The sequence below is a fragment of the Monomorium pharaonis genome, chromosome 1 (assembly GCF_013373865.1).
Source record: "Monomorium pharaonis isolate MP-MQ-018 chromosome 1, ASM1337386v2, whole genome shotgun sequence".
NCBI lineage: Eukaryota > Metazoa > Arthropoda > Insecta > Hymenoptera > Formicidae > Monomorium > Monomorium pharaonis.
The window spans coordinates 22,952,241-22,967,107 of record NC_050467.1 but is presented as its reverse complement, the minus strand read 5'-3'; the positions used below and the strand labels follow the sequence as shown (position 1 = coordinate 22,967,107).

Below are 14,867 nucleotides of genomic sequence, written 5' to 3'. Positions count from 1 at the left end.
AACTTTAAGGACGAATAACAAATTCCTGCTTTATCAAAACTTTAATTGGACTTTTGATTCTCAATTTTAATTCCAAATCAGTTTTAATTTTCAGAATCATTTAATTAAAAATCTAAGAAATCGTCCAATTCACTCATTTCTCGATAAACGCTCGGAAAATGACATTTCGCGGGAAGTTTGAGGGGGGAGGGGAATAAGAGAGACGCAATGATCCAAACAGCAGCGTTTCGTAATATAAACATTTTTTTCTTATTCAAACGTATGGTTCTTACATTTACACAGTACAAAAAATTATACTCAGACCTGCCGGCCCGCGGTTCATAACTGCTATGACTGGGGGCGGCCGGTGGTTGCAGGAAGGGACGCAGGGGGAGGAAAGGGGTAGGTAGAGCGGTATTCTTTTTTTCTTTTCCTCGGGGGAGTGGATATACACACGTCTTGCGGGAGGTCAAAGGTCTGTACATTGTATTTAGAGATATCGTCCATTCCACTCCGCCCCCAATACACGGCCCCTCGTTCTCTCATTCTGTCACATTTTCACTGGATCGCCACCAAACACACGCACACACAAGCAATCACCATCCTTTACGCACTCTTTCTCTCTCTCTCTCTCTCTCTCTCTCTCTCTCTCGTCCACGCATACGCTTTCTAATCGTTCTTTCTCGCTCACTTCCTCGTTTGTCTACTCTTCCGATACTCTTTCTTACTCCCCCCCCCCTTTTAATCATTTACACTCGCGCGCGTTCATGTTTGTCGTTTTTCATATTCAGCAACATTTAAATATCGTATTTTCCGTAATAATTAAACGTAATAATGATAATATATAATAATTATAATAATGGTATAATAAACTATCTACCTACGCGTGTAAGATGTACCTCCTCGTATTTCGTGAAGGTTTGCGTTACCTCCCTATCGTTACGAGTCCTAGACACTCTTCTCGCCTTCGTATTTATATCTGTATACATATACGGATGTATATAAATGTATGTACATACACGTAGCAAGAGGACAAACAATAGCGTCTCGTTTTGCAGCAATAATACACAGAAATACGTCTTTCTAGAACTTTATACAACACCGCCGCCGTTGGTGGAGTTAGTACTTTTGCTTGTTTGTAGCTTAATATAATTCCCACAATCGTTATCTATCAACACTAAGATATTTTAAAAATTTACTCGTTAAATATTAATCAAGTCGTTGTATGCTAGACGAATGTTGAGATCAAAGAAATTGCGGATTCCAGGATGCCAGTAATTTTTTTTATTCTTCTTTTTCTCTTACGTTTGCTCTTCCCCTCTTTTCTCTTTACATGCTGTGTCAAGATTAATCATAGATAATTAACTGACGATCAATCGGCGCGAGAATGGCGCGTAACGACGTTACGTTCGATTCGAGAGCTGCTGTACGTCTTACAATGTCGCACGTTACAAGTATGAACATAGATATCGGAAAGTTCTCATGTATTAACTCCCTTACGCAACATCTATCAAACGAAATTCAGCAAACAGGGGAAAAAGAAAGCGGAAGCGACCAGCAGTTTTCGAATCGTAAGTGACAGTGCGAATAGCGGGATAGAACCTCGTCGTTCGCATGAACTGTCACGAAATGATAGGAACTCGGCCCTGTCATCTCTGCGAATTCTGCGTGACTAATAAGTTCTCTTTCCTTCCTTTCTCTTCTACCTACGCATACACGAATACAATATAACGCGCACATACTTAATGTCCCACATGATTCAACATTGGCACTTCGAAAGTCGTTATCCCTTTTCCTCTCTCTTTCCTTTTACCTTTACTGCAAATGTTACTGCAAATAATTTCATTATTTATTTAGAGCGTCTCAGCATCTCGTTCACGATATCGCTGTCTTTTCGTTTTTATCGTCCGATGTAGACGGTTTGTATACACTTTGACAAAAATAACATATATTCATCTTATTAGTTATTTCCCGTCCGTTACACGCCGGGTAGTCACTGGGTTACGACAACAATGAAACGTTCAATTCAACGATGTTTGACATCCACCGTTACATCTCAGAAAATTTATATCGGACAAGTTGTTTTTTTTTCTTACTTTTTTTTTGTTCTGATGCCTTATAATCGAAGTGACATACAAAACTTGTAGCACCCCGTCGCTCATATAACCGATACATACGTCGCCATAAAAACACAATGCATCAAGATACATACAAGAATGTCTCATTCTACGAAAAATACAAAATGTATGTTTAAACAAAAAAAAAGAGAAATGCGATAGTTTCTTCCATTGTCGTCGAACCGATTTTAGTTAGGCAGTGTTTTATTCTTTACACCCTTGTCGCGTGAAACATAGAAGACATGAACGCGAATATACGTATCGGCTATCTCTTAGCCGGGGTTTTGATCAAATATCGAAAAGCACCAGATCATCAGAGCAGACGATTAAATGGATCCGCAGTTATCGCTGATCCAGCTATAATAATTTATAGTCACACCTAATTGCACAAAGGTACTTCTAGATGAACCCCCTTTCTCTCCCTTCTTCTCTCTGGTAGTTACTAGCAAAAATTATTACATAATATTTCAATTATCTACATTTATATAATATAGACAAGTGTGTACATGTGTGTATGTGTATGTGTGAATGAGTGTATGTATTGGATACAGGCACGATATAATTAATTACAAATAATGTATACGATCCAAAGTCCTTCTGGTATCACAATAGTAATGGACGCGGCGTTTTACCTATGCGCGATCCGAGCTACGATTTTCTTTTCACTCGTAATAGAACTGATCGGACTTCATGTCCGCGGACACCTTGTCTCGGGGAAAAACGGGAGAGCAGAAAAGAATTGCATATAAGGAAATCTGAATTAAACAACATATAACTAATGTTAATTGGCTCAGCCAATATCAGCAAATCAAATCCTTCGATTAAAATCATTAAATTCTTCACAAATATCACAAATTCTCGCATTTCCGCTACGGTCTTTTTGCGGAAAGAACTGTCTTCTTCTGCAGATTCTTCCGGGTCATGCCAGCCTCGCTATATCGGGGAACTGACTATTAATTAAACTCGCACGGATGACGAGATTAATCAAGGGGATTTAGCAATCGATCTTACGACCGTACAAAGAGAACCTAGGGTTAAGTCTCCTCCTTCACTTTCGTCTCATTGTTAGCCTTGGCGAGTTTGGCGAGAGTCTCCTCCTTAACGTTGGCTAGAACGGTCAAAGAGTCCTTCACGGCGTGGTAAATAATGTTCTTGATCTGGAGTTTGTCCTCATGATTGGTATGAGTGTCAGATAGCGCACGGAATTCCTGGGTTAAATGGAAGCAATGCGAAACATTTTCTGGTGACACGAAGTCCTCGGCCACCTTTATACAATTTTGGAGATTGCGGACTTGATGCGGCGCGCCAGCTGGCACAAATACGGCATCGCCTAGACACTGGACGATGGCATACCTATGATAAGATATTATAAACATTTAATTAATTTTAATAAAATTAGTTTATTAAAGTTAATTAATTAGTTTATTAAAGTTTATTAAAGTCAAATGTTGCAAGCATTGTTTCTCTCAATAAATTTTTTGAAAAATTATTAGAAAGTATTTGTATTTTCTAAAAAATAACATTTACCCTTCGACGCCATATTCTCGATACAATCGTTCTCGCAATGGTCCATCTAAGTAACAACTCTGGTCGTGAATGGGATCGTGGTGAGGCTCCAAACGGGCTCCGCGTTCTAAGGCAACGGCATTCAGAAGATCTCGAATTTTGTCCGCATCACGTGCTGCATAAATGTGCCACAGAGCACCAGGTTTCTCCTCTTCTTTGCGAGCGCGTCGACGCGTCAGAATATCACAGCCTGCTTCATCTATCGCTCTCATCGCCTCTGCCGTAGCTATAAATGTTTCGCTCATTAATTTCCAAAGAATCAATTATTACTGGACAAAAATGTTAACGACATAAACAAATGCAATATCATAAAAACCAAACATAACGTACTTTTTTTACTTTCGTCTTCGGTAACATCCTTTGGCATTCCTACGTATACCATAACGTTCACGGCATCCGAGATATCAAGATGAAGATTAGTCGTGCCTTTGTTGGAATGAAGAGCGGAACCATAGGCGTTATACATCTTCGGGCCCAAATCCGGTCTCACGAAGCAATTAGGCAGACGACTTGCCAGATTCAGTCTGCCATTTCTATGCGTGTACTCGGACAATGGAAGAACCTTCATCAGATCATTGAATCTCGACGGTAGCAGCTCGGCGAAGTCTTCGCCGGGCGGCCAGTCCTTCAGTTTCAACAACATGGGATTTCCCCGCTCGTCCTTGAGCCGTTTAGAATAGTATTCGAATCCTTCCCAGAACTTACGCATCGGCTGATTCGGCACCAGATTGCCGGTCATACAATTAACGAGATCGTTCTTCTCGTCGCCGAAATCGCGAGCGAACGAGTCGGGATGCCAGAGATTCATGTCCAGCGCCTTAGAAACGTCCGACACGATCACTGGTTGCCCTCGCTTCCACTGATCCTGGAATATTCTGTAGTTGTTTGGATTATTCGGGTCGCTCAATCTCAGCAGCTTGCCGTCGCAGAGCCAAGAGTGCGGAACGTCCGGATAAAGACTCTGGCTCTCTGTTCCCGTCATAATTCTAATCGGTAACGGCTCACGGCCACGCTGCGTCCACTTGTAGCGTCGCACGAAATGTTTCAATTCCCGTGGTTTTTCGTCGTCCAGGCTGCTGTCCTTTTCCTTTTTGACGCTGTGTTCAATCACGCTAGATATAACCTCGTCGAGCGTATCCATTTTCGACTTCTTGCCGGATTTGGCGACATTGTTCTGTGTGGCATTGTTCACACCGCCGCCCGAATTATTTGTAGGTGAATTTGATCTGGATCCACCGCTACCGTTTGACTTGTGCGACGGTCTTATCAGTAATTCCCGCAACGTCGAATAATTACCTTCGCGATCGTCATCTGAGTCGGAGCTTGAGCCGCTGTCATTCTTGTCTTGATTCTGCAGCGCCACATCAGCTAACCAGTTTAGCGGCGAGTTTTTGTCCTCGCCGTTGGTCTTGCTCTCTGCGCCGTTAGACTCGTTTATCTTCTTCTCCTCTTTTATCCCTTGTTTCACGTTTCCGTTCAGAACTGGAACGGAATCGCCTTTAATCAGATTTCGAAGAATGTCATTCGGTTGCGACGCAGCTACAAGGGAGCAAGCGCAGTGTTGCGGGATTCCCCATTCCGTACGACACTCGTGTAGACGTTGACCTAGTCGCAAAAGACTGTCGCCGGCAATAATTTGCGTGAGCATAAGTCGTTCTGGTTCGTGCACTTGTCTATTCGTACACAGAAGCCACGAAAAGTCGTCCCTATCCTTTCCACTTTCGCCCCAGATTTTAACCGTTCCATTTTTGCGTCCCTACATATAAATATGATTTAATTAATAAGATGTTGCCTTTAAAAATAAAATAAATGATAACAAGTTGTTAATGTCATATATATATACTGATGTCAACACATAACGTCAGAATTAAAAAGCTCGTAAATGTTTTTATATAATCATATAATGTTACTTAAATTACATTGTCATATATATCATATATAATTCCCAGTGTTTAACTGGAAATATATATTTTAATGTAATTTACCTTATAACAATCGATGCATACAACGAAACCGCATTTGCCACAAGCCCAATGATAATTGAACAAGGTAGTCTCGCACACGTCGCACATCTCTCGAACACCCTGGATCACTCGTTTCCACGCTACTGTTCCGTCTAGAACCCCCGAACTCGCTGTCAAAAGGTAATAATAATCGATGCGCAAAGCGTTAAAACATGCGAACAAAAGAAATATCGCAAGCACTCATGCAGCCTGATATTTTAAAAAATTACAGGTTATAATTTTACAAAAATGATCGATTGAATTAAATATTATCTGTAGCTATATTTTGTGCGTTGTACGGTAGAAGAAAGAAAAATCGGTGCAAATAATGCATAAAAAACAAATATATTAAAATTAGTGAAATTATTAGTGATAATGTTAATTTTAATAGTGCACATGTTGTTTATTTTAATTGTGTGATAAATGTGCGTTGATTAATATGGAAAAAATATGAAAGGTCAATTCTTAAAAATATACAAATCCCAAAAATTAACAATCTGTAAAAACAAAATTTTACCTTCAGCCATGTGTTCTTGAAGAGCGTTCTTCTCTTGATGCAAAAGATCACAGAATTGATCGCCAACCTGCCGAAGCAGCCTATGAGCCGTTTCTAAGTCTAGGTCCTCTCGATCTCCTTTGTCCTTTTCGTTTTTCTCGGACTTGTCGTCCTTTCCTATTGTCTCTTGATTATCTTTTCCTGGTAACCATAATCGAAGATCATCCTGTAACATTGCAAACAATTCTCGTGTGAAAGCGTGCGAGAGCATTTCCAATCAAAATTCTGCAAGACTACTTATTCATCTCATTTTAACTGTATCAATGTAAATCATAGCGCACTATTACGACAAGCGAAGGCATCTTTATAATTTTACCTCGGACGCATCCTTGTGTGGATCACTGAATCCCGCTATGGCCAATTGTCCGTTTTTGGTATAACGCAGTCTGCGAAACGCGTAGAATCTGCAAAAGATGTTCTGAGGAAGGTTTTTGGAGCGCTGATGCGGCGTCCATCGGCATTCGCGGCACTTGGCCAGCTTCGGAGCCACCTCGAAACAGGCGCCGTCCTGCAGCCAGCTCTCGCCGGTTTTCTTTAGCTGCGATATCGGGGGCTTACGAAAGGGATCGCCCCGTCCGCCACTTCCACCCGGGCCGCTGTTATTACTCGTGCTATCGTCTCTGCGTTCCTTTTTCTGACGGGGCTGCTGGTCCTCCCCTCCTACTTCGTTGCTCTTTGTAGTCTTTGGTCTCCTACCACGTTTCCTAGGTTCCTTATTACCTCCTGCACAAATCGTGTATCTCGCTTCATCAGAAAGTCTGTTATCGTTCTGATTTTTTGGTCACAATTTTTATTATTATATGTATTCAGTGTTAAAAAGCTCATAAATATCATCGTAGTACTATCAATTGTTGTTTTATTTGTCATCATGTATATACCTTAAAGATACAATATATGTGCATCTCAGTGTAATGATATACTTAAGGAACAGGGTAAGTGCGTGAGATCGAAATTCGAAATAAATTAGCAAACTCGAAAAAGAAAAAAAAAATAAATCATCATAGATCCAAGAGTTTCTAAAAATCTTTTCTTTCTTTTCAATTAAAAACTGGAATTCCACGAGCTAGATGCAAATGTTTATCACTCTGAATTTTCTCGAATTTTCGTCGACATCTCTAGAGAGATAGAGAGAGACAGGTATAATCGTACGATCATGGAACGCGGACCACTTACCCTGCAAGTGAATTAGTTAGTTCACCTGACGGGAAGTCCATTTACAAGAAGCTACGTCAACTAACCGTTTCCCGAGGAATTGTTGGAATTGGCCGTGGTGTGCCGAACCCTGGACGCAGGCTGGATAGAGCTTAACTGTTCGCTGGTGTCACTGGCGGAGCCCGCCTCGCTCTCGTTGCTAGACTCGCTGCCCGCGCCGGCACCGCCGCCCTGCTTGTCCTCCTTCCGCCTCCGCTGATCTTCCGCGGCCGTCTGTTGCCTCCGTGCGGCGCCCTTCTTTCGTTTTACCTACCACAGGGCACAGATTATTAAGTAGTCAGGAAGTTCATGCTCTTGCCGCATCTACTACCAGCCGAAGCTACTAAAAAACTGGCCATACTACTCTGCTTCAGCGCTACCCATTTTGCCACATCAAGTTTAATGATCTCTATCTAAACCTAAGCAAAGTTAAAGATTACATCACGCAATAATAGTGTCTAACTCTATCACACACATACAGTTACGTTCACTCGCTACGCTCTTATTCATCGAATCCATTCACAGTTTCCTTCAACTTTACTTCAATTGTACTCTTTCAAATATTTATAACATTTTAAGGTATTTTCAAATTAAATAATATAACAAAAAAAAAAAAAAAAAAAAAACAATCCTCTCGCTTAAATGACTTTTTCCAACCCGATTTTGGACAACGTACTCCGATATTCCTTCGTAAACGTTGCTGGAATCTCGCGTGCAAAATGCAATATAATTATTCTTTCCGCAGCGTAATTCAATATTTCGATTGCGAGTCGTATCGCAATATCAATCTATTATAACTATTTGACTCGATTCGATCGCGTGAAACGTTTTAAGATATGAAACTATTGTGCGAGCTCCAAATGGAGGTTAGGTTGCGACCGCGACAAAAATTCTGGGACAAAGAAAGTATTTACCCTTCTGTATTCGTCCATAGCAAAAGTAATCTGCTCCGGAGAATAACTGACACGTGACGCTTGTCCTGCAAATTCCACTCGATGACCGACGGATTAATTGTTTATAACACGATGCGATGAAACACTTGTTAATCGCGCGACGTCCGTTACAACTGTGACCAACTGTGACTCATGCACGCCGTATGTAGGAAAATGGCGCCCTATGCGCGGCATTTAAACTTGATTTAAACTTGTACCGGAAACGGAGAAAAAAGAGAAGCAACGTTTCGACCTTAGGCCTAATTTTATTCAGATAGCATATTAATTAGGTAACACATATATTAAATAACGTGTTAATTTTAAACATTGAAAATTTTATTTTTTTAAATAAAATATATTTAGACGTATCCGATTTAAAAATAAGATTTCAATCGCAAATTTAATCGCAACAGTCCGATGATAACGATAATAATATAAGAAAAAAAAGTGAATACATATGAGCTCGGCTATTGCTTTTTTTTCTTTCCTTTTTTTACATGAAGCGATTAACGTTTTTTTCTTCGCACTGCAAATATTCTCGATGATCAAGAGTTCTTTCTTTCATAACAGTTGCAAGTTAAGAACTACGGCACAGCAAACAAAACTACTGCATATTCATGCTTCTATTATTTCTACAAATTTCTTATGAAATTTTGCCTAAAGGCACGATATCGATGTAAAAAAAATAACAAACTTCAATTGCAATGACAAAATAAACAAATGATTAATAGTAAAGTTCTTATTCATGCTTACGATTTATTCAAATAATCGTGTATGAATAATCGTTTTACTATAGTTACAAGATAAGAAGTACGATATCAAAATATTCAGAAATGATCACTTGAAATGTATTATCTACGATTATCAGACTAATAAAAAAAGTTCAATAATCAATAAATTACACTCTGTTATATAAGAAATGTTAGATAACATATTATTAAAGAACACAAACCTTGCTCATCCCAAATAAAAAAATTTACTCTATCGAAAATAAGATTTAACAATTACTAAATTTAACGATTGTTTTCGTGCCATTGTTTGTTATAAATTTATATTTATGTGTATAAGATTTCTTACATTATTTAATTAAGAAAAATAATTTTTGGACAAACTAAGCAAGCGAATACTAAACTACCAGCACAACACACACGCACTCCAAATTGCAAATAGTGACTTCTACGATAGCAACGGCTACCGGAAGCGATTTGTATAGATAGATACCTTGGGTGGCTTCCGTTTGGGCGGCGACTTTCTCTCCGGGTCGCTGCTAGACGAGTCCTCCTGCGGGGTCTTGCTGGTATCGGTAGCGTGACCGTTCAGCGACTCTTTGTTCGCCGGTTTTCGACCGCTCTTGCCAGTAACTTTACTCTTGCTTATGCTGTTGACGGCCATGCTACCGATATTGTGAATTGAATTGACCGCGCTGGGCAAAGAGGTGGTCGACGCGTTGCTGTTGTTTGCGTTCGATGACGCGTTACTACTATCGCGGTCCTTGCTGTTCGACGACGGTGTCTCACGTGGAATATTGAGGGGTAACGTGACGCTGCTGGCTATGTTCGTGGTGTTCTCGGTGCCGTCTTCACACCTCGAGTGTCTTTGCAGCCAGGCTTTTTTCAGCTTGTGCACCGGATAGCTGGTGCTGCTGGGCGGTCTCGGTGCCGGACTGTTGCACTTTTCGCTATCCGCGTTGCTGGAGTTGCTCTTGGCGGGCGTGCCGGGAGCACTGGGCGCCGGGCTGGGTGCCGTGGATGGCGCCGGGCTGGGAATGGGTGCCGGACTCGGTGCCGCGCTCACCGACGTTGGATTCAACGAGCATACGCTACCGGTGCTGGCGGGTCGCATGGAACCGTCACCGCTGGCGGTTCCCGGAGCCGGACTCACCGCCGTCACTATGCGTTGCTCTTGCGTTACCTGGCTGTTCGGCTGCGCCAGCAGTGCCGCGGTATTGACAACTGTGGTGATGGACGTGGCGGCCGAGGCGATAAGCGGACTGGGCTCGCTCACCCTGGAGAGAACGGGCGGACCGACAGATTGCAAGGACAACGGCTGCGGTTCTTCGGTCCTTCGCTTTTTACAAACTTCCAACGACACCGGCTGGCCGCTGGAGTTCTCGCACAATAATGGCGTCGGTGCTTTCCTCTTGGGCGAGCCCGACCTCTCTACCCCGAGATCGAGCGGTTGCGTTTGCGGGGACGTGGAGAGTTGAGGCTGCGAGTGCTGCAACGTCTGACCGGGCTGGTGCGGACTGGTGTTGAGATGCACAGGGTGAGCGGGATGAGCGGGATGAGCGATCGGCCTTGAGAGCGGCGCCGAGGCGACCGTGGGCGGCGAACCGTGCAACGTCGGCGGCGGCAGTTTCGCGCCGGCAAAGCCGTGTCTGTCGTAAACGGACCGACTGTGCGCAGGCGGCGGCAACGGCGGCGGCGGAGCCCCGTGATGATGAGGCACTTGCTGGTAAGGCGAGCTCCCGGCCTTCGAGGTAAGCGGTATCGGCGCGGCGACAGGCGTTTTGGAGGCACGGCAGACCGGCAAACCGGCCGTGATGCCGGAGTTAGGCTCGCCGTAGAAGTGCGGCGGCGCCGGGCTGCTGACTTTCTGCTTGGCGCCGGCCGGCGGTGGCGTAGCGTAATGCGACGACGCCGGCGAGGCCGTGGGCGGATGCGGATGCGGGTACGGATACGTGGACTTGGCGCCGTACGGCAGCCCCGTGGGCTCCGACCTGCCGAGACCGTAGCGCGACTCAGGCGGCGACGGATGCGGCGGTGGCGGCGGCTGGTGCGGATTCTGCGGCGGTGCATGCGGGGATTGACGGGAGTTGTGCGAGTGCAGACGTGGCTCGGGCTGCGCCGACGGCGGTGGTGGTGGATGACCGTGCGGGCTCGGTAACTGCGTCGTCGTCGGCACGCCGCCACCGCCGCCGCCGCCACCACCGCCGCCGCTACCGCGATGATGACTCGTCGGCGGCCCCGCGATGCTCTTCCCCTGCTGCAGACCGTCCAGATGCGCCGGGTGCAGGTGATGCGGACTCTGCGTCGGGCTTCTGTACTCGTACGCCGATGACTTGTGCTGCGGCGCCACCGACTGGACGTTCATGTAAGGCATTATCTTCGGGCTGGACGAGTGCTGTTGCGGCGTCGGCGCCTTCGGCAGCTCTCTGCCCTCGTTCTTCACGATCACCGAGCTCTTGTGATCCGGCAGTAGAGACGGCGGGTTCTGCAGCACCTCTCTGCCGTGGTGGTCCCTCTCTAGTCCGCTCTTGCTCGAAAGCGACTTGTGCGATCCCATCTCGTTCTTTATCTTGAGATCGTGCAGATAGGGCGTGCAGGATGGCTGCGGCTGATACGTCGACGTGTAATTAAACAGGTTCACGTTCGGTTCGGCTTTCGGTAGCGAGCTGTGCGTCGGTGGACCTACCACCGACGATTTCTCGTGCAGCCCGACCTGCAACGACGACTTTGACGTCCGCGAGTGCGCCGGCGGTGGCGGGTACTCGACTTTCCCGGGCACGTTCAAAGATCGAATCTAAAAACAAAGGATCGAAATACAGATAATGTACACGAATATATGAGTCTCTATTTCGCATGTGTGTATGCGTACCTGTTGAGCCGACTGTGTCGTGGCCGCATAGTAGGCGGCCCTCTGCTGCACGTCCCTCGCCTCGGTCTGCCGTTGGTGTAGCCTCTCGGCCGCCACCAGGTGCTCCCGTTCGCGAACGTCCCGCTCCCGTTCCCGCTCGCGCTCCCGCGCCTCCCGTTCCCGTTCCTCGCGGTCCCGCTGTTGCTGCTGCACGACGACGGGATGCGTGATGGCGGAAACGGACCCGCCCGGCGGACCGCAAGGAATAGTATGGTGAGCGGAAGGATGAGCCAGTGATCCGGGCGTGTTCGGCGGTACTTGCGTGAATGCTCTCCATCCCATCAGGGGTGCCGTCTGCATGTTCCTCTGCGGGACATAAGATACCTACTTCAATCAATACTGCCAATCACTTTCACCACTTGTCGCTTAACGCCTACTTCATCGGAGATACGTTTTTTTTTTTCGTATCTCGCATTTTATCTCTGCGATTTGATCTGTATCTCTAAGCTTTCCGAAAATTGAAATGGCATTGCGTAAAAAGCTTGATCGAGAATGATAGTACGGTACTCTGACTGTCAATACACACGATGCTTTTATTAATCCGTTTTTGATAAGAATTGTTATTGAAGAATTTCAAGCGCGTACTAAAAAATTACGATTTTACGATCATAATTCCTTTCCATATTATATGTGTGAAATGAAATATTGCATAGATTATGTTCTTATATACATACACAAAAAGAACGTTTTGCTTTTTATGTCTAAAAATTTAACTATAATACTTATAAATTTTAAAATTATTTTGTTGGACCATTAAAATAATTATTAAAAATGTTCAAGCGTAATAAATTTGTAAAAGCGTAAAAAGATTAGTATTCGACAATTATTGTTTAAAGATGTTGATAATTTTAAATTTCAAAATATTATAATTTTATTTCGATATATGATTGTTTTAATAATAATAGGAAATAGATCCTAATTTTTTGAGTTATTCTTTATACAATAGTTTTCCCCTCAATGTAATAAAAATTATTATTGAATAAGGAAAAATATATTTTTCTTAATGGAATTAGAAATTTCTTGTTAAGTCATATAAGTAATGTATATTCAAGATTAACAAATTCTGTAAAAAAAATTTATATTCTTGCTTATACATGAGACAATGACTTTGGATTTGAGATTGTTTTTTCTGTGTACACATTAATGCTAATAAATTTATTCTGAGATAGATCGGAATGCGCGGAATTATGAAACGCTTGCGATTCTCGGTTAAAAAAAAAAACTTAAAATACGATGAATCAATGTTTACAAAAAAAACCCTGAATACAAATTTTACGTTTATGCACTCTGCATTTCGCGCGTCCTCCGCGCACGCTCCAAAGTCAATGTTTATCGCTGCATTCTGTTGTTATGCAGATAACGCAGTCCAGACGGCGCGTCATTCAATTGTCGGTCGAATAACGAGCAAACACAGACGGTGCGCGACGGTGTCACGCGCGCGTGTAATTACACGTCCATAACGTTTTCGCGAGGCGAAAGCACCTAGTGCGGTAAAAAATGCGAATACGATTTTAGTGGCGTTCCGACGACGCGGGCCGATTCGGTCGCGATTCGCGGATCTGACGCGCGTCTGATGGAAATTCACGCTCTCGCTCGATCTTCCCGAGATAACACGTGCCGTTCGCGCGTCATTGCTCCAAATTTTTCGCCGATCCAAAAACATTTGCATTAACGCAAACAAACACAGAGACGCGCTGCGCATTCGCGCAAAACGCTCGCATAATTTGCCGGGGACTTTCCGCGTGTCACGTCGAGTCGCCTTTACACGCGAGTAAAACTTTTTCTCACTTCGATTCACGTGTCGTAATGTCGCACGATCGAAATCAAGCGCGAACCACGCTAATAATCATGAAGGGAGTAAAAATTCAAACGACAAAAAATTCAATTTTTATTCCCTAACTCGGTATGCAAACGCGAAAATTCGTCGTATAACGGAACGGAGAACTAATTTCTACTTGTGAAATTCACATTACACGCAGAGTTCGTGACTTCGCTTTCGAGTCAGACATTTGGCGAGAAGTTCGGCGGAAAGCGGAGAGTCCGAGAAAAGTGAAGCGAAGAGACGTCTGATGTTGCCATAAGAAAAAAAAAGAAAGCAACAGGCGCGCGCGAGATTCGTGTGATTAACGTAGCGCGCGAGATTGCGTCCGGACCGACCGACCGACTTCGTTAATGCCACCGGCGGCGTCTCGCAAGAGGCCTCGAAAATAACTCCTCGCGAAGTTACCGGACGAACTTCGGCGTGTAACTAAGTAATTTCCCCAGGAGGATCAAACAAACAGCTTCCGCTCGTCGATTAAACTCCGCGAGAAACTCGTTTCTGGAGCGACTGGAAGGCTGCAAATTAATGTAATCAAGTAACCGGCAAGTAACGAAGCGCAGGAGTGTGCGGGGAGGGGGAGGGATGGTAAATATTGTTTTCCTGTTTTCCCCGGGATTCGGGATACTCGGGTAAATACGTCAGTCACCGAAGTTGTAAGGCAATATGCCTCTCCCGCTCTCCCTGAATCCGCGTAAGCGCGGATGAAATTTCTCCCCGCGAGTCGATAGTCAGCGATTTCCGATTGTAAATAAAGCCAAACATTATTTCAAACGCGCCACTACTTCGCTCCCGAAATGTACACAGAAAAAAAGAATATTCTTGTTTTGACAATATCTCCAGTTTCAAAACGGAAATCTTGAAATGAGATTATATCGCGTTAAATCAAAAAGATTTACGTGAAAGAAGATTTATTTCAAAATTTTATATAGTTTAATCAAGAAAATAACATTCTTGTTACTTAAGAATAATTTTCTTGAAAGGAAAAGAAAAATATTGGATAGAAAATACTACATGTTTAAATCGAAGATTATAATTTTCTTAGAATAAAATTATCAAAACAATTAT

The 14,867-nt window shown here is 43.7% G+C and overlaps 1 protein-coding gene and 1 non-coding gene across 3 annotated transcripts; both read right to left on the bottom strand.

The window, feature by feature from the left end:
* Positions 1-225: 225 nt before the first annotated feature.
* LOC105836569 (lysine-specific demethylase 3A) lies at positions 226-14,624 on the bottom strand. 2 transcript variants are annotated; one of them, XM_036284995.1, is made up of 9 exons: positions 11,942-14,624; positions 9,566-11,866; positions 7,460-7,682; positions 6,538-6,944; positions 6,183-6,387; positions 5,648-5,796; positions 3,993-5,418; positions 3,624-3,888; positions 226-3,449 (listed from the first exon to the last, which is right to left on the bottom strand). In XM_036284995.1, exons 1-9 carry the CDS (start codon positions 12,278-12,280, stop codon positions 3,131-3,133), a joined length of 5,634 nt encoding a protein of 1,877 aa, XP_036140888.1. In that variant the 5' UTR covers positions 12,281-14,624; the 3' UTR covers positions 226-3,130. The 2 variants fall into 2 exon arrangements, with proteins under 2 accessions (XP_036140888.1, XP_036140897.1); XM_036285004.1 differs by having other exon boundaries at positions 5,648-5,778; positions 11,942-14,623.
* LOC114253803 lies at positions 7,023-7,097 on the bottom strand. The gene has a single exon (XR_003625279.1). It is a non-coding gene; the product is annotated as a small nucleolar RNA SNORD36 (small nucleolar RNA).
* Positions 14,625-14,867: the final 243 nt, after the last annotated feature.

What these genes read in the sequence shown, in the direction of transcription:
- LOC105836569 (XM_036284995.1), bottom strand. Translation starts at nt 12,280, where the DNA reads ATGCAGACGGCACCCCTGATGGGATGGAGAGCATTCACGCAAGTACCG. An exon ending in TATGCATCGATTGTTATAAG is followed by an intron (nt 5,419 to 5,647) that starts GTAAATTACATT and finishes ATTTATATGTAG; the next exon opens with GGACGCAAAAATGGAACGGT. An exon ending in CGAGAATATGGCGTCGAAGG is followed by an intron (nt 3,450 to 3,623) that starts GTAAATGTTATT and finishes ATCTTATCATAG; the next exon opens with GTATGCCATCGTCCAGTGTC.